The sequence below is a fragment of the Cnephaeus nilssonii genome, assembly GCF_951640355.1.
Source record: "Cnephaeus nilssonii genome assembly, chromosome: X".
NCBI lineage: Eukaryota > Metazoa > Chordata > Mammalia > Chiroptera > Vespertilionidae > Cnephaeus > Cnephaeus nilssonii.
Window position 1 is genome coordinate 101,384,841 of NC_137071.1, and position 18,176 is coordinate 101,403,016.

General features: G+C 41.7%; 1 protein-coding gene across 3 annotated transcripts in view; it reads left to right on the forward strand.

The window, feature by feature from the left end:
• Positions 1-17,894, forward strand: part of FGF13 (fibroblast growth factor 13) — a 695,370-nt gene extending 677,476 nt beyond the window's left edge. For all 3 annotated transcript variants that reach the window (XM_079765344.1, XM_079765346.1, XM_079765345.1), the window contains 2 exons: positions 15,058-15,256; positions 16,542-17,894. In XM_079765344.1, the coding sequence (XP_079621470.1) occupies positions 15,058-15,256; positions 16,542-16,678 (336 nt within the window). In that variant the 3' untranslated portion in view covers positions 16,679-17,894. The remainder of the gene's footprint in view (positions 1-15,057; positions 15,257-16,541) is intronic.
• The last annotated feature ends 282 nt before the right edge of the window (positions 17,895-18,176 follow it).

Below are 18,176 nucleotides of genomic sequence, written 5' to 3' on the forward strand. Positions count from 1 at the left end.
GGTCCCAGATTGGAGAGGGTGCAGGCTGGGCTGAGGGACACACTCTCCCGCCCCCCCCCCCCGTGCACGAATTTCATGCACCGGGCCTCTAGTAAAAAAATAAAAGAACAAAAACAAAAAAAATCTAACAAAAAATCAAGAAGAAAGAAAGAAAGGTATAAATTTGGCTAGTGAAGAAAGAAAAGAGAAGTGTGCATGGACTTGGAGCAGAGGAGAGGAAATTAGATATATGAGTATGATCTATTTTTAACAGGGAGTAAAAAGAAAGGATAGAGAAAAACTAAAGTAGGAACAGGGGAAGAGAAACGGTGAAAAAGGGGAAAAGTGAGGAAGAAAGTGTTGGCATAAAGAAAAAATTGAGATGGAGTAACATAATGATAAAAAATTAAAATAAAAATAGAATGTAGAACACTAATCCAAAATAAAATAAAATAAAATAAAACTTAAAAATGGTAAGATCCTATCTAATAAAAGAGTAATATGCAAATTGACTGTATCTTCGCTACACCCACAGCCAATCAGAGCGAACAAGATGGTGGTTAATTTGCATACGCCAAGGGAGGGAGGATTGAAGAAAGCAGAAAGCAAGGCGGCTGCGCGGGCGGGCGGCAGCGTGGCTGTGGAGCACGCGGAAATGGTGGCCTCTGAGGCGGTGGTGGCAGTGGACAGGGCATGGCGGGTGGTGTGCGCGGCCGCAGTGGCCTTGGAGGCGGTGGCAGGCAGTGTGCGCAGCGGTGACTGCGCACCGCCGCAGTGGTGGCGGCGGCGGCAGAGGCGGTGGGCAGGGCGCGCAGCGGAGGCGGCAGGTGGGTCATGGTGGGCAGTGTGCGTGGCCGCGGTGGCCTCGGAGGTGATGGTGGCTGCGGGCAGGGCATGGTAGGGCGGGTGAGCAGGGTGGGGCGCGCAGCAGCAGTGCGCGTGGCTGAGGAGGCGGCAGCAGTGTGCGCAGCGCGTCAGGGTGCTCAGAGGTGACGGCAGCGCGTGGACACAGAGGCAGCTGCGTCAGCGGGCAAGGAGGGTCGGGAGTGTGGGGCGAGGCTTACAGCGGCAGCGGCTGTGTCCCCCGCGTGGCTGCGGAGGCGGAGGTGGCTGCGGGCTGGGTTGGGTGGCGGGAGGGGCAGGGGGCGCCCCGCCCATTCTGCCCGCCCCACCGTGCCCCGCCCCGCCCGCCACAGCGGGAGAGGTGGGGGGGCGGGAGAGGTGGCCGTGGCGGGAGGGAAGCCCACCAGAAGTCTTGCAGGAATATTCCTGCAACGGGTCCCTAGTGATAGTAATAATAATGTAACAAATAAAAAGATAATAAAAAAAAGTAAAATAAAGTGAGAAAAAATTTTCATTTCTTAAGTAAAAGATAAAAAATAAAAAATGAAGTAGTGAAGTTCGTTCACTTCAGCAGAGCTTCAATGACCCATGGGGGCTGGTTTAAGACCCCTCTCTACTGTTCTGCCTGTCACATCTATTTCCTGTCAGGTAGTCAGCACAGTGTTGAAGTTCCCAGAGATACACCACTCCTCTGTGTCATAAGCTACAACCTTGCTTTCAAGTAGGCGGGATCACTCTGCTCACTTTGTTTCTCTGCCTGCCTTCAGTTGTATTTACACAAGCGTCTATTTCTGACACAGCCCCTGAGTGGCAGTGTTTCTGTATTAGTTTCTCGGACCAAATGGCTCCTCAGACCAGTCTCCCAGGGCTCCCAGGGGGTGTTTAGACTCTTCCTTCCCCTGCCACACTCAAGACTGGGTTGGAGGGACAAACTGTCCCAGAGCTGGTGCCCTGCTCATCTCTCCTTATTCTGCTCCCCAGTTTCTACAAAAATCATCTTCCCCTGCAGTCTCTGTGAGTGTTTTTAATTGAAATATCCTATGCATTGGGTTTAGCAAGTAAAAGCAAGGAAGTTATAAAGACAAAGCAACCATTTTGCCTAGTGTCTTTCTCCCCCTGGCACTGTGCGGCCGGTATAGCACTTCAGGCTGCCTTTCTGGGCACAGTCTGCCAGGTCTGTGGGCTTAGATCTAGAGTCCCCCACTGCCAGCAGCCCTGTGGACCCCTTTCCACATTCGAGGACTACACTGACCCCAAGGGCCGTGGGTTTGGTGCAGTCTCCTTCTGAGATTCTAGTCCTGGCTGCGCGCATTTCTCCCTTCAGCCTGGATCCCAGATTCCACCTCTCTCCAGGCAATCTCTGACCTTTCCGTCTATCGATTGCATCACCAGCTGTGTTTAATTCACCAATTCCAGGTGGATGTTATTCAATTCAGCTGTTTCTTCTATCTCCTCTGTGAAAAGGCCTGTTCACGTATTCAGCTGCCACTTTGTCTCACCCCTGGACAAACTTTAGGTGCCTGCAGCTGGGGATGCTGGAGTCTCAGTGTCCATGGGTTCACAGCTGAGGCAGCTGGTCCTTGGGCATTGTGGATGTAGGGTCCTGGAAGGTATCCGAGGTCTTCCCCAGGTGAAGGTAAGACTGGGCTTCCGATCACAACCGCTCACCCCTTCAAGATGGCACGGTCTCTGTGGCAGAGCCAGCCACTCTGGGAGAAATTTCAGTGGTAATATAGGCTGCCCAGTCAGGGGAGCCTGGTCTGCCAGTCCCCGACAGTCCTATGGAATATAACTTTCCCTAACTCACAAATAGACACACTGCCCGCATGTCCACACACTCCCATTTTGCTCTCTCACTCATTCACACTACCTTGCTGACTGCCATCCCATTGGCCACCATCTTGGATCTCTGTAATTTTTTTTTAATAGTCCACCTCATTCCCAGGTTTTTTTCAATTGATCTACAAGGAAAGACTCTCCTTTTCATGTCAGTTTCTTGGATCTCTTGGAAATGTTTTCAGAGTTCCCAGGCTTTGAATATTCAGATAGGAGCTTGCAATGACTATTTAAAAAGATAGAACCACCAGCCAGTATGGCTCAGTTGGTTGAGCACTGTCCCATGCACCAAGAGGTGGCCAGTTTGATTCTTTGTCAGGGCACATGGCCAGATTTTGGTCTTGATCCCCAGCAGGGGATGTGCATGAGGCAGCTGATTGGTGGATGCTTCTATCTCATTCTCCCTCCCCCTTCCTCTCTCTGAAATCAAATAAAAAACATATTTTTAAAAAGTAAAAAAAAAAAAAAAAGGTAGAACCTACTTAAGCTTATTCTCTTTCTGAGTACAAATACTTCCAAAATCATTAAAATCATTCCCTTGCAGGTGGATTGACCCCACTCTGAAGTTATTACACAAGTTAAAAAGGATCATAATAATGGAGAACATTTATCCACTGGGCACACATTAATTTCATTAACTAGCCAACAGACAGGAAAGTTTATTTTTAGGAAATAATTTCTGATATTTGACTCCTCTTTAAAACATATAAGTCAGCCTTGCTATAAGAAAAGTCAACATCCAGCCCTGGCCATTGTATTCAGTGGTTAGTGTTGAAGATTTGATTCCTGGTCAAGAAAACGTACCTGGGTTGCAGGTTTAATCAGGCCCTGGTTAGGGCATTTGCAGAAGGCAGCCAATTGATGTATGTCTCTCTCTTCATTGATGTTTTTTGTCTCACTCTCTTTCCTCCCCCCTCCCTTGCACTCTCTCTAAAAAAAAAATCATTGGGTGAGAATTAACAACAAGAAAAAAAAAACAATGTCTAGAGTTAATACACACAATAGACCAAAAAAGTTTTAGAGAGTTATTCACTTTAGAAAAGTGTTCTTCACTTGCAAAAGAGACTTTCCCACAGGGAGAGTCCCTAGTAAGATTTTGCAAATAACATGATGGTTATATAGTCCCTCTACAACATGTGTTATGTAAAATGAAGTACATCTTCTGCCACCTAATGGCAGTGCCTGATCAATTTGTATTCTTCTACATGGTTTGGGTCATACTAATACTGTCTTAGGCCAGTTACACAACCTTGGAGACATGTGGCCTGACCCTCCCCATTGTTGCAAATATCAGCAAGTTACTTCCATTGCAAACTGTATTTGCTGACCAGGTTTGGAATTGAGTGAGAATTTTTGATCATATAATTTTTATATCAAGGCAAAAATAACCCCTCTTAGGCTCTGTAAGGGATGTATTATTTTTGTTTTGTTTCCTGCTTTATTTTTCTCGCTTATTTCAGTGTGTTTTATAAAACAAATTGCTTTGTAAAATTTGACAGCCTGAGTAATATATTGCATGAGACTGCTTTATAGAAATATACGAAAATCCAGAACAAGCCAATATGAAGGACTAAATGAACTCCACAGCTAAAATATGTCCATGTCTGCATTCTAATTCTGTTTTAAACAGGCCATTGGTTAACAGACTCCTTAATATTGTTTTCATCTTTGTTTGCAAAGAATTAAGGAGAAAAAGCAATACTGTGCTGGTATATTTTGTGGGGTCAACATAAGGTAAATTAAAATTTCTATGAAATACCTTAAAATATGAAATTACTACCAAGAAGTTTCATTATAACCATATGAGGAAAAATAGACCCATGTGCGTATTCTTAATTATAATTTGCATTTTTAAACAAATGGTTACTAATTAACATGTGTACATTTAAGTCATTTTGTTGCATGGAATTTCATGAAGTCCATTTTAAAGAACTCTGTTTCTTTAGTGCTGTGGTTTGAAGCACTGCAGCCTCTCAGCCCACTGCAGGCAGAAATGAAAAATGGAAGGAGACAAAACAGTTTTCTGGGAACCAAGCTTGTAGGAGAACACTAAACACACAGTGTAATTCATGAACAGTCCTAATATTTGGCAGAATTTCTATTCTTCCATGTTAATAAAACATACATAGGCAGACCCTTTCTTTATAAATTGATTCCATAGTGAAAAAAGGACCTTGACAAGAAGAGAATTTATTTATTTATTTTGTCCTGGTTTACTGGGCATGTATTATCAGAAGGAATCCCACATTTCATGTTTCTAGAGCTTTACAATGTTCAGTGCTTCTTTCACAGGCATCATCTAATTGGATCCTCATACAAGAAATCCAGTAAGGTAGTAAGCTGGTAGGTCTCCCCTCCCCATTTAAAAATAAATCAAGGTAATTAATTTAACTGAAATGTTTAGCTATTTGCAGACCCAAAGACCAACAGTATAAGCATAATGCCTTATACTTGGTTAAAAGGAAATCTCTTTATTCTTGTAGCTTAAACACTGATTTGTCTTTATCATCCCCTCTTCTCTTCCTCCCTCCCCTCTCTCACCCTCTTTCCTTCCCTCACACCCTCCTTTTCTCCTTTCTCTCTCCCTCCCTCTCCAGTTTCTTAAATTGAATTTATCTGTAGGCAGTTTTCCTCCTTTTATCACCTATTCTTTCTACCCTCCCAGGCAAGTTTTAACTTGTCAGTCTCTACTGTAAAACAGCCCTCTATTCATATAGTGTCACATTTAAAAGGGAGCTTTCAAGTGCACTTTTTATGATATTTAATTCTTTCATTTATTTCATCACATGTGTATTGATCATTGGCTATAAGTAAGCCTTACTCTAGGAGTTGCCCTCAAGTATCGCATGGTCCAGAGGATATCTGTGTGAACAAACCATCCTGTTTACCATGAATTAATAATTTTGCTTAGCTGCAGTGCACTGGATGAGGGTTGATCCCTCTTCCCCAATGTCTCCCCTCCCATGCTTTGATCTTGCAATAATAAAACCCATGCACATCAAATATATCCTGGGAGCAAACATCAAAGTCCTGAATATAATAATTAATCCTGGATTTTGCAATCACTGATAAAGGAGAAGCCTATATAGAGAATATAGGTAGTTACAGTGTCACCCCCATGGGTATGACTTATATTTTACAGTTCTATTCTTTTTTAACAGAATTTTAATCTACATATTATTTTCATTAGGCTGGGGAGTAATTGATGTGTACAAGTCAGACCTGCTTAAATAACCTGCTAACGTTAAATCTAGAAAATTGTCATCAGAACACAGCTAAGAATTAGAAGAGTGGCCCTTGCTATTGGCACTAATCTATCTATCTATTTATGTATATAAAAAGGCAGCTACCGCAACAGCCATAAAGACCTAACAACTGGTCGCTATGACGCCCACTGTGGCCAGCGAATCAGCCCAATCAGGGGGTGGTGCCTGCAGCCAACCTCACGGCCCCTCCCCCCAGCCAGCCTGTCCCTTATCAGACTCTCCCACCCAGATCAAGGATCAAAATCGAGGCCTGCCGGCCTAACACCCCTTCCTGATCGGCCCACAGCTCCTCCCCCTGGCTAGCACTGCCCCTGATCACCACCCCACCTCAATAGGGGGCAGGGCTGGCCTGCCAACCTCCTTCCTGAAGCCCCGTCCCCCAGGTGGCCACACCCCCGATGGGCCCCCACCATCCTGATTGGCCCACAGCCCCTCCCCTGGCCGGCCCCATCCCTGATCCCCCCAACCCCAATAGGGGGTGGGGCTGGCCAGCCAATCTCCTGTAACCCCTTCCCCTGTCCGGCCCCACCCCAGATTGGGCCCCCCACCCTGATCAGGGGCAGGGCCAGCTGGCCAACCATCCATGGCCACTCTCCCAGGCTGCTGACCCCTGATCAGCATGCCCACCCACCCCTTTAGGGGGCAAGGTCCGCCGGCCAATCACCCATGGCCCTTTCCCCCAGCCAGCCTGGCCCTGATTGGGTTCCAATCTGGGTGGGCAGGCCAGCCAACCTCCCGCCATCTCCTCCTCCCCACAGGCCCAACCCCAATCCACCCTGATTGGGGCCAAGCTAGCTGAACCCCACCCGTGCACAAATTCATGCTCTGGGCCTCTAGTTGTTAAATTAATTGGATTGTCAGGTTACTAAAAATGTGACTGGAAGACAGGAAGAGAAGGAGGAGAGAGACTTAAAGCGGTAGATAGACTAATTGTAATATGTTTATAGAACCTGCTGAAAAGAGGAAACCATGTTTTACTAGGTTTATTTTTTTAAGTTTATTTAAATGTCCACTCATAAACTTTTTTGTTTCTTCTGTTATGCCTGCTTTACAAAATGTTACATCTGAATAAAACAAAATGTGTTGAGAAACATTATACCAGGATGTGTGCACTTGGCATAGCATAAACATGTGAAAGATTATACTTACTATGTAATACTGTTATCTCAGTCTTTGTTCAACATCTAGGGACATAGTACTGCTGCATTTTGTATGGACAACCTCAGTAGACTCTGTTACTCTCTCAAGATTCAAGGAAATCAGTGCAGCCCATCCTCTCTAATAAAATGGTAATATGCAAATTAACCATCACTCCGCTACATAAGCCACGCCCACCAGCCAATCAGGGCGAGTATGCAAATTGACCCCGATCCAAGATGGCTACAGCCACAGTGAGCAAGGTTTCCCAGGTAACAGAGGAAGCCAAGCTTTCCATAGCCGTTGCAAGCCTAAGCCTCCACTCAAGCTACAAAGTTTCAATTATAGAAGGTAAACAAATTCAAACAAATGGTGGCAGAATGGAGCTTGAGAGAGCAGGCCAGGGTTGCCGGCGGCAACAGGGGAAGCAAAGCTTTCCGCACACCCTGGCCGGGCTCACCCGCTTAAGGCTACAAAGTTTCAATTGTAGAAGGTGAATTAACTGCCACAGAGATGGCTGCTGCCCCGGAGAGAGCAGCAGGCTTGGCTCCGCTCCAGGCTACAAAGTTTCAATTGTAGAAGGAAAATAAATTCCAGATACCAGGGCCTCCCCTTGGGTTGCCAAGGGGCGTGGCTGGCCTGCAAACCACCACAGGCCCCTCGCTCAGGCCGCTCCACGCCCCAAGGGAACCCCACCCTGATCCCGGACGCCCTTCAGGGCAAACCAGCTGGCCCCCACCCCTGTACCAGGCCTCTATCCTATCTAATAAAACAATAATATACAGATTGGTCATCACTGCAACACACAATATAGCTGCCCCCATGTGGTCAAAGATCCTGCCCCCATGTGGACACAAGATGGCCACCACAAGATGGCCAGCAGGAGAGGGCAGTTGGGAGGCACCCGGCCTGCAAGGGAGGGCAGTTGAGAGGGACCAGGCTTGCAAGGGAGGGCAGTTGGAGGTGATCAACCCTGCAGGAGAGGGCAGTTAGGGGTTACCAGGCCGGCAGAGGAGGGAAGTTGGGGGCAAACAGGCCAGCAGGGGAGCAGTTAAGCATCAACCAGGCTGGCAGTGGAGTGGTAAGGGGGTGATCAGGCTGGCAGTCAGAAGCGGTTAGGGGCAATCAGGAAGGCAGTCAGGCAAGCAGTTGGGAGCCAGCAGTCCTGGATTGTGAGAGGGATGTCCGACTGCCCGTTTAGGCCCGATCCCACCTGCCTAAACGGGCAGTCGGACATCCCTCTAGGAGTCCCAGATTGGAGAGGGTACAGGCTGGGCTGAGGGACAACCCCCAGCCGTGCACGAATTTCGTGCACCGGGCTTCTAGTGTAAAAATATTTCTTTTGAGAAAAATACATTAAAAGGAAACATTTATAATATACATGGCAATCCTTAAAGCTTGACATTCTACTGAGATACAGACTCAAATGAAACACTGCCACTCTATCAGTTGAACCATAGCTGAAAATACAAAGCAGGAAGAAGAAGTATGAAAAATTTCCTATTGAGGGCTCTGTTTGCCAAATTACTTCTCTTAATCAGGAAGGCATTTAGTCATGGTGTGTGTCTTTTGATATTATAGATGTGTTTAGGGCACTGAGATGACATAAATGAGATATGGGTATTTGTTAGTCCTCACCTTTTTAGTTATGGCTACTAAGAATGCAGCTACACATTGCCTGCTGAGTGACATGGCCTTTATTTGGCTCCTTTAAGGGAAGCCACCAACATAGTCTTTGCTCCTTGTGACCTGGCTCTAGTTCTCAAGGCCAAAAAGGTGTTGCACCCCTCTCTATTTTTCCCTCAGTGCTAGAAGCAACCCAGGGCACTATTGCTTCTTCTGACCCTAACAAAGAATAGCAATTTACACAGGTCTAAAGCCTTCTGTTCTGGGACAAAGATGTTTTCTGGCACTACCATTAGATCTGGTGGTTATTTGCAAATAACATTACTGATTGTGTTAATACTTTCTTCATGTGACTCTCAAAGTCTGTGTGGAGGTCTAAGATGTCCTGAAAAGGGCAGCTGACTATTAGCATTTGTGTCTGTAAGTATTCTCTAATATGTCATATTGACCTGATATTGAGGGTTTCAAATGTTTTCTTCTTGCTGGTGATATTTCAACCTCCAAATAACTATCTCCCCTTAATAGTAAAAATAAATTGGTAAAAAAGAAGTGTCAGATTTTGCTACTGGATATGCTCATCCTGGAAATATAGATTATTGATTCTTTACCCAAAATATGATCATTGGAACTGGCTGGTATGGGTTCCTTAGAAAAATGGTTCAATATTCATGACCTGGAGAGTATTATGCTAAGTGAATAAGCCAGTCAGAGAAACACAAGTATCATGTTTCACTTATGTGGAATTTAATGAACAAAATAAACTGATGAACAAAATAGATTCAGAGTCATAGAAGCATTGCATAGACCAGTGATGGGCAACCTTTTGAGCCTGGTGTGTCAAACTTCGCCAAAAAACTGAGCATAACTTGGGTAGTGTGTCACTTTGAGGAAAAAACATTATTTCGCAAATGTTTCATCCTCAGGAGCAGCAAATGTTTCATCCTCGGCATGTGGCCGCCTCAGCGGCCGCGTGTCATCAGAAATGGCCACGTGTGTCAGTGCTGACACGCGTGTCATAGGTTCGCCATCACTGGCATAGACTGTTGAAACTTAGAGGGAAAATGGGGGTGGGTGTGTAGGTGGGAAGAAATCAACCAAAGAACTTGTATGCATATATGCATAATCCATGGACACAGACAATAGGGTGGTGAAGGATTGAGGTTGGGTGTGCTGGGGTAGGCTAGAAGAGGTCAATGGGTGGGGGAAAGGGGACATATGTAATATTTTCAATAATAAAGATTTTTTAAAAATCAAAATGGACTCATAGATACAGAGAACAGACTGACAGTTGTTGGGGATGGGGTGGGGATTGTGAGGCTGGATGATTAAATCGAAGGGATTAAGAAAAAAAAAAAAGCCCTCATAAACAGACAACAGTATGGTGATAACTATAGGGAAAGGGGGTAGGGGAAGGTAGGAGAGGGTAAAGGGCAGATAAATGGTGATGGAAGGAGACTTGACTTGGGCTGGTGAATATACAATTACAGTACCCAGATAATGTGTTATAGAATTGTACACCTGAAACCTATATACTTTTATTAACCAATGTCACCCCAATAAATTCAATTTAAAGTAGTAGAAATTATTTGTTTAATAAATAACCCGGGGGGGGGGGAAACTTTGAACAGAACACACACAAAGGTTCACTAGTCACTAAGAAAGAACTAACCTTAAACTTTAACGGAAATAGAAATAATGATACAGAGGAGAGACAGATTGATTATTTCATGAGCTAAAAAGGTGTAATTTCTCTGAAAAAATATAGATATGTAAGAGATAAACAACTTTTAAGAGAAATCAATGCATAAAAAGTTTTAAGATATAAAACACCTTTCCTCTGTACTCATGCCAAGTAATTTCTTAGTGGCTCTTCAGGGAATGCTTGGCATACTTTTAATTTATTCATTCATTTATTATGATAGATATTTACTGCATAGTAAATACAGAGCACAGTGATTGCCACCTTTAATTAGTGCTTAGTATGTGTCAAGGCCACTATGGCACCTTCTTTAAGAGCACTAATACTGGTAATCATCTCCAGATTGATCAAAGGAGGTTGATTCCTTGCTATATGTACCTGGTATCCTCAGAAAAAGGCCTCCCTGATTAGGGTCAAATCCAATTTGTTATATCTCTGAATCACTGCTGAGACGTAGACAAATACAACTGCACCCTTTTTCTTTGTGTCCACTTCTTATATTGGGTGGGATGTTCATTTTTCCACATTTCATAGAAATCAAGCCTCTTCTGCCTACTCATTCCAACACTGGATAAAATGACAGTGTCATGCACAGAGAACAGAATACTCCTTTGGTTGTTTCTATAGTCTTTTTTTGCCTCATTTCCCTACCTTTCTACTGAGTTTTTTAGCCTAAATTTAGTGGTGATGACTAAGAAATTGCCGGGATGTGACAGAACATTTAATTCATTGAGTCCTTCCTTGCCATTTCCTAATAGTTGTAACAATTGCCAAGTTTTTCCCCCTAATGTTGTAGGAATCTGTTATTTGTAACATATACTAATTCATGCATGCAGGATCTGTCAGTACCAGTTCCTTTTACATACAGCTGATTTCATTATATGATTTAGGGAAATTCCCTACAGACTTTTTACTAGTTATTTCAGAATCCTGGAATTTGCAATGCAAATTTGCAATCTCTGAAATTCAAATCCCATACAATAATCGGGTGGTCTGCTCTGTGCTAGGCAACATGACTAGTCATTAATGAAGATGGAAGTTGGATTCAGAAATAAGACAAGTCCTCTGCCATTTGGAGCCAATCTAGCATGTTCCTGAGTCACAGGGCCAAGCTAGAGATCTAGCTAGAGTTTGTGAAGGCACAAAAACAAGTTCCCTGAATGAGAGAGATCAAATATGATTCCAGAGGCAGTTATATTTGAGTAAGACCTTGAGGGATGAGGGGAAAGCCAATAGGTGGAGAGATTGAAGAATGACATTCTAAGCAAAGGAAATGAATGGCATCTGTAAATGCACAAAGACACACGATTCTGTGATAGAGGATGAGACTGAAGGCATGGTTGTGATTGAATTGTGGAGAATTTTCAATGAAACATCAAGTTATCATCCTTACTAGAGGCATGGTGATACCATCAAAATTTCCTGAAGAATTGCCCAGCCAGTGTGGCTCAGTGGTTAAATGTTGACCCATGAACCAGAAGATCACAGTTAGATTCTCAATCAGGGCACATGCCTTGGTTTCAAGCTCAATCCCCAGTAGGGGGCATGCAGGAGGCAACTGATCAATGATGTTTCTCTCATCAATTTTTCTATCTCTCTCCCTTCATCTCTCCAAAATCAATAAATGTATAATTAAAAAATAATTTTTAAAATAGTTCCTGATGAATTGAACTTTGTGTTAGTAAGGAAATATTTTAGCAGAAAAGAACAGTTAGGAGATTATTACAGCAGGCCAGTGAAAAGGTAATAAGGGCACAAACTAGAGCAGTGACAATGGGAATGGAAGGTCAAGATCATAGACTGAAGAGCAGGTGGAAGAACATTAAGGTACCCTGAAATTTTAAGTTTTAGCAGTTGCCAGGATGGTGGACTGTAATTTACAGAGATAGGAGACACAGAAGTGGAGTTTAGTAGCTTTGTGCTTCAAATATTCTTCTTTTTCTGTTTTGAATTCCTACCCATCCTTCAAGGCTCAGCTACAGTAATACTGTCTCTGTAAAGTACACCATTCCCCAGTCCCCCAATCAGAACTGAGTCAGGCTTCCTCTCTTTTCATGCAATAACTTCTTTATTCATCCTTTTCTGCACTTCATGGCAGCAAACCCTGTGTCCAGGTTATTTGGTTATATTTCTGACTCCTGAAACGACATGGTAAGCTTTTGGAGGCCACATGCTATTTACCTATGCATTTTTAGTACCACTCAAGCATATAATGGATTGCCAGAAAATTCATATAAATAAATGAATAAATGGATTGATGCTGCGATCACACAAGACATTAAATGCAGCCCTTTTTTGGGACCTGCCTTAGAGCACACAATGATCTCACCTCATCATTTTGTAGTCAGTCACATAGTATCTTGATATTGCTACAAAGAATCACTTGTCTGAATGATATGTGTTATTCACCATATTTACTTTTAAATGATTTCTGACTCTTTAGGAAACTAAAATCCACTCTCCAATGATAAGATTACCATCCCCCAAATGGTGATTTAATTCCCAATGACTTTTAGCAGCTGTGCAATTGTCCTCATCACTGGAAGGAATGTAGAGACTTTGAGTCAAATTTCTTTGTAGGCATTTCTTGGCTTTCCCTATGTTGAGAATTCTACAAAGAGGAGTTTTTGTAGCCCATCATTAGAGCACTTTGTTTCCTATCACATGATAGTTTCTCTGGATGTAATGTTTATTCTTAGGTAGGTTGAATTTGTGTGAATTTTTTGAGGATCTATCAAGTGTGCCCCAGGCAGAAATAAACCGAAAATATTATTTCAGTCTATGAACTCTGCAGGACAGGTGGGAATCAATGAGATTGCTGAGATTTTTGTGGATTCCCAGAAAAAAAAAAAGGAAAAAAAATGTTCAATTGTTTAATTGTCAGAGAAAGGCAGCCTCAACTTGAGGAATCTGCCCCCTTTTTGCTTAAGTGACTCTCTGAGAGTGCTTTAGATCTTGTTGTTGAGGTAGTGTGCATTGCTTACAATGATATCTCATATGAAAGTGAAGGAAGGTAGGACCATGGAGGCATTGTTAAGAAAAGACTGGTGTCCAGAAAGCTTGCAGTATTTTTACAAGGTAGTTTATTTTAAGTTTTTTATTAAAAGTTATTCCTGATAACATCTCAGCAAAAGAGCAAAAATCTAATGGTTTCCTTGGTGCCCCTGTTACATGTAGCTCAGTTAACGTTTTCTTCATTATCTTACACTCCAAGTGGAACCCTTGCTTCTTATGGATTACTTTGGGATTAAAATTTGCTGTTCATTTTATTTTGCTTACAAATGGCTATTTTAATATATTTTATTGATTTTTTACAGAGAGGAAGAGAGAGGGGATAGAGAGTTAGAAACATCGATGAGAGAGAAACATTGATCAGCTGCCTCTTGCACACCCCCTACTGGGGATGTGCCTGCAACCAAGGTACATGCCCTTGACCGGAATCGAACCTGGGACCTTTCAGTCTGCAGGCCGACGCTCCATCCACTGAGCCAAACTGGTTTCGGCACAAATGGCTATTTTAATAGATGTTTATTGCATGCACACACATACACAAAACTTGAAAGAAGGTTTTCTGTTTCTGTTTTTGTTTCTGAAACAGTTGGATCAAGGAACCCTTCATTTGTATGGACAACTCTAAAGAAAACATGGTCAAGCATGTGGCAGAATATCACATTCCAGGATTGAGAGTCCCTTGGGCTGTTCTCTCATGTCTACTTATAGAATTACTGTAAATTCCTTGCTTCTATATTGATTTGCTTGTAAACTTTACTGTAAGGCAAGGGTGAGCAGGAATTTTTTTTTTAACTCAAGGTCTAATGACCTAAAGAATAATCAATTTAATAATCAATTTGGTTTACCTAAAAGTAAAAGGGAGTCTTTCGTTATAGCATCCCTTTAGAAATATAGGCAGCCAGCATTGTAACACAGATTTCCATCTTGGGCAATTGAAAATTATAGTTTATAGTAATTGGAGAATCTATGAAAAGTAAGTATAAGGACTGAATATTTATTTTCTCATATTTAATCCCAAAGTAAACAAACCTCCATATGACAGCTTTATGCTTATCCTACCTAATAAAATGGTAATATGTAAATTACCATCACTCCGCTACGCCCATGATTGGGCCAGAGGGAGGCGCAGGGGGCGGGACTCGGGGTGACCGGGATAGCCGATTGGGCCGGCCTGACGCTGAGCTCGCGTCATCAGTGGCGGCGCGAGCTCAGCGTCTGTGCCATGGCTGTGCTGCAGAACAGAAGGGGCCTCTGGGGCAGCGAGCTCATGTCCCGCCGCGGATCATCAAAAGCGGGGGAGCTGGGTGCGATCGAAAGTGAAAGTGTGCACTGGGCCTCTAGTTTTTTATATTTGGCTCTTGTATTTGTCTGATGTATTACACTTATGTGGCTGGTTCTAATTTTTCCATTACCTTACTACAAAGAGAGCTAATCATTGATCAATGGTATTTGCACTTCGTGCTTTTTCTAAATTATCACACAAAATACTATATATAGTCTTGTTTTCCAATGATAATAGTTTATGCTATTAAAATAGAGCACTAGTCACACAAGATTTAACAAATAATGTCCTTAACTTCCAAAGGGCAATACCACATGGTTCTCCATGAAATCCATAGCTGCAAATATTGAGCTTTAGTTTATTTACTTTTCTTGTAGGAACATTTCACACCTGAGTGTAAATTCAAAGAATCCGTGTTTGAAAATTATTACGTGACATATTCATCGATGATATACCGCCAGCAGCAGTCAGGCAGAGGGTGGTATCTGGGTCTGAATAAAGAAGGAGAGATCATGAAAGGAAACCATGTGAAAAAGAACAAGCCTGCAGCCCACTTTCTGCCCAAACCACTGAAAGGTAAGCTCAATGTTATAGGAGCTGGGATTAAATGAGTATGTATTTAAATCATTCCTTTTTCACACTTTTGAAAATGGAACATAATTCTTCTATATTCAGGCTTTTATATAAAAATTTAGTAACAGTTTAAACACTTAAAAACATTAAACTGCAACAATAGCATCTAATCTTTTGATTTTAATTTTTCCATTATATATCTAGATATAGTAACACCTTACTTATATGGAACTAGTTTAATTGATAGCTCAGGACAGCCAAGAATCTCAAATTATGCAAGATTGATCCCTGGGCAGAAAAACAGATGCTTAAATGTGTGTATACTTAACATTTATCAGAAAACTCCTTGGACATTCCCTAAGGGCCCAACAATATTGTCTCAACAATTTTCTTTCATAGTTTTATTTTTCAGTCATTATTAGCAGATTAGTAGCAAATTAGAAAAGGTGGAGGATAGGAATGGACTGCAGAGAATAGGGATGTTAAAAGTAGTGAGACATGGTGGAGAAGGACTAGAAAATGCAGACAAAGCAGAGCAAGACCTCCAAGAGGTTACTGGCCTAGGGTTCAACTCTGGGTTTCAAGTAGGGCAGACTGCCCGGTCAATCAGCATAGCATTGCTTCACAGCACATTTTTCTGGAACCAGTCTACTTGGATGCAAAACCCAGCTTTACCCTTTACTAACCTAAGATTATTGCCACGTGTGTGCCTCAAGCTCCACGTCTGTAAAATATGGATAAGAGTAGTATGTCAGAAGATTCTTACACAGATTACAAGAGTTAATGAATACGAAGCACTCAAAACAGTATCTAGTACATTGTAAGTATTCCATTAACACAAGCTAGTACTATTATTTACAGCATAACAATAATCATATTTATCATTTTTTGCATTAAGAATTGTGCTAATATTTAGACTCCTTGGGAGTTTCATTTTAAATCATGATAAAAATCAGCATTTTAAAATGTTTTTAATATTTAGCTTGCACAACATGCTCTAGATCATGTTTAAACTTATAAGAGCTTTATTAAATGCATTTTTCATTAATCCTCTCATATATATATAACCATAAGTGATGGAAATTAGGCATTAGAATTCTTTACATACTACTTCACTAAGATTAGATTTTGCTTAGTCTGATCCAGTTCACTTCTGACTGAGTCCTTGAAGGCAGCATTTTTCATGTTTGGCCTAAATTGTGGAAGCCTAGTAACTAGAAGAAAAGTTGAGGGCCAGTGTGGTGTGCCTATTTAAAGACCTTTGACACCCTCTTTCTGTGCTTTTCAGTGGCCATGTACAAGGAGCCGTCACTGCATGATCTCACGGAGTTCTCCAGATCTGGAAGTGGGACCCCAACCAAGAGCAGAAGTGTCTCGGGAGTGCTGAATGGAGGCAAATCCATGAGCCACAATGAATCAACGTAGCCAGTGAGGGCAAAACAAGGGCTCTGTAACAGAACCTTACTCCAGGTGCTGTTGAATTCTTCTAGCAGTCCTTCACCCAAAAGTTCAAATTTGTCAGTGACATTTACCAGACAAATGGGCAGAGTTCACTATTCTATCTGCCATTAAACTTTATCATCCATACTAAAGCCCCATAATTTAGATTGAGCTTGTGCAAAAGAATGCTAAGCATTATCAGTGAACTAAATCCAGGAGAAGGACTGCTCAATTTTCTCATGATCTCACTTTAAGTTTTGGGATGACAAACCACAATCATTTCACAGCACTAATGCTGATAAAAATTTGCCCTCCAAGAAAGAAAATTTAAAAGACCACAATTGCTCTTCAAAAATAAAACAAAATTAACTGCTTAAATGTTTTGTAGAGGCAAACAAAATTATGTGGACTGTGTTGTTTTCTTGGCTTAATGTTTTCTATCTATGCTTGATTCAACTGTATTCTTTACTTTGGAATTGTGCAACTTTCTGATTTCTGAAATTCAGTGGTTCTATTGACTCTGTGTCACTTAATCCAAATCAACCAAATTCAGGGTTGGATCTGAATTGGCATCTCAGGCTCAAGGTAACAGTGTTCTTGTAATTTTACCAATTTTTTTTTTCGATTTGTAGTACTCTGGTAAAGTTCTTGTGCTGTACTTTGTGCATAGAAATTGAATTGTATTGTCAACCCCAGTCAATAAATATTACTTAAACAACAAAAAAAGATTATCCTCAAGTTTAGATTTCTCTTAATTCCATTTGTGTTATCATGTTAAACTATTGTTGTGGCTTCTTATGTAAACACAGGAATTGTGGAACTGTGATATTGTCTTTTGTGTTGTTAAAATAAGAAATGTCTTACCTCTATGTGTATGAGTCCTCTTGTCACTGTATTTGGCACGTGAATATTATGTACAAGGAAATATTAAGACTGGTTACCCCTAAACAACATATACTTATACTTGCTTCTGGAAAAGTGTTTAAGACTTAGCTAGGTTTCCATTTAGATCTTCATATCTGTTGCATGGAAGAAAGTTGGAATCTTGGCATAGAGTTGCATGATATGTAAGATTTTGTGCATTAACAATTGTTAAAATCTGTGTTCCAAAAATGGACATAGCATGTACAGGCAGTTTTCTGTCCTGTGCACAAAAATGTTTAAAAAAGTTGTTTAATATTTGTTGTTGTATACCCAAATACGCACTGAATAAACTCTTTATATTCATTCAAAGAAAAATTCTTCAACATGTCTTTATTGAATGTCTATTACTTACCATTAACTGTTGTAGAAACTGGAGTTAAATCTTGAATTATACATAAGGTCACTGCCCTCAGACAATCTACAGTCTAAATATTCATGTTAACATGAATACTCTTTAAAGAATGATTATTGTACTAGTTATTTTACTTGGACTTCAAATTGGAACAAAAATTCTCACTCCCATTCAGTGATGGAATTGCACAAATGAGACCTATGTTCT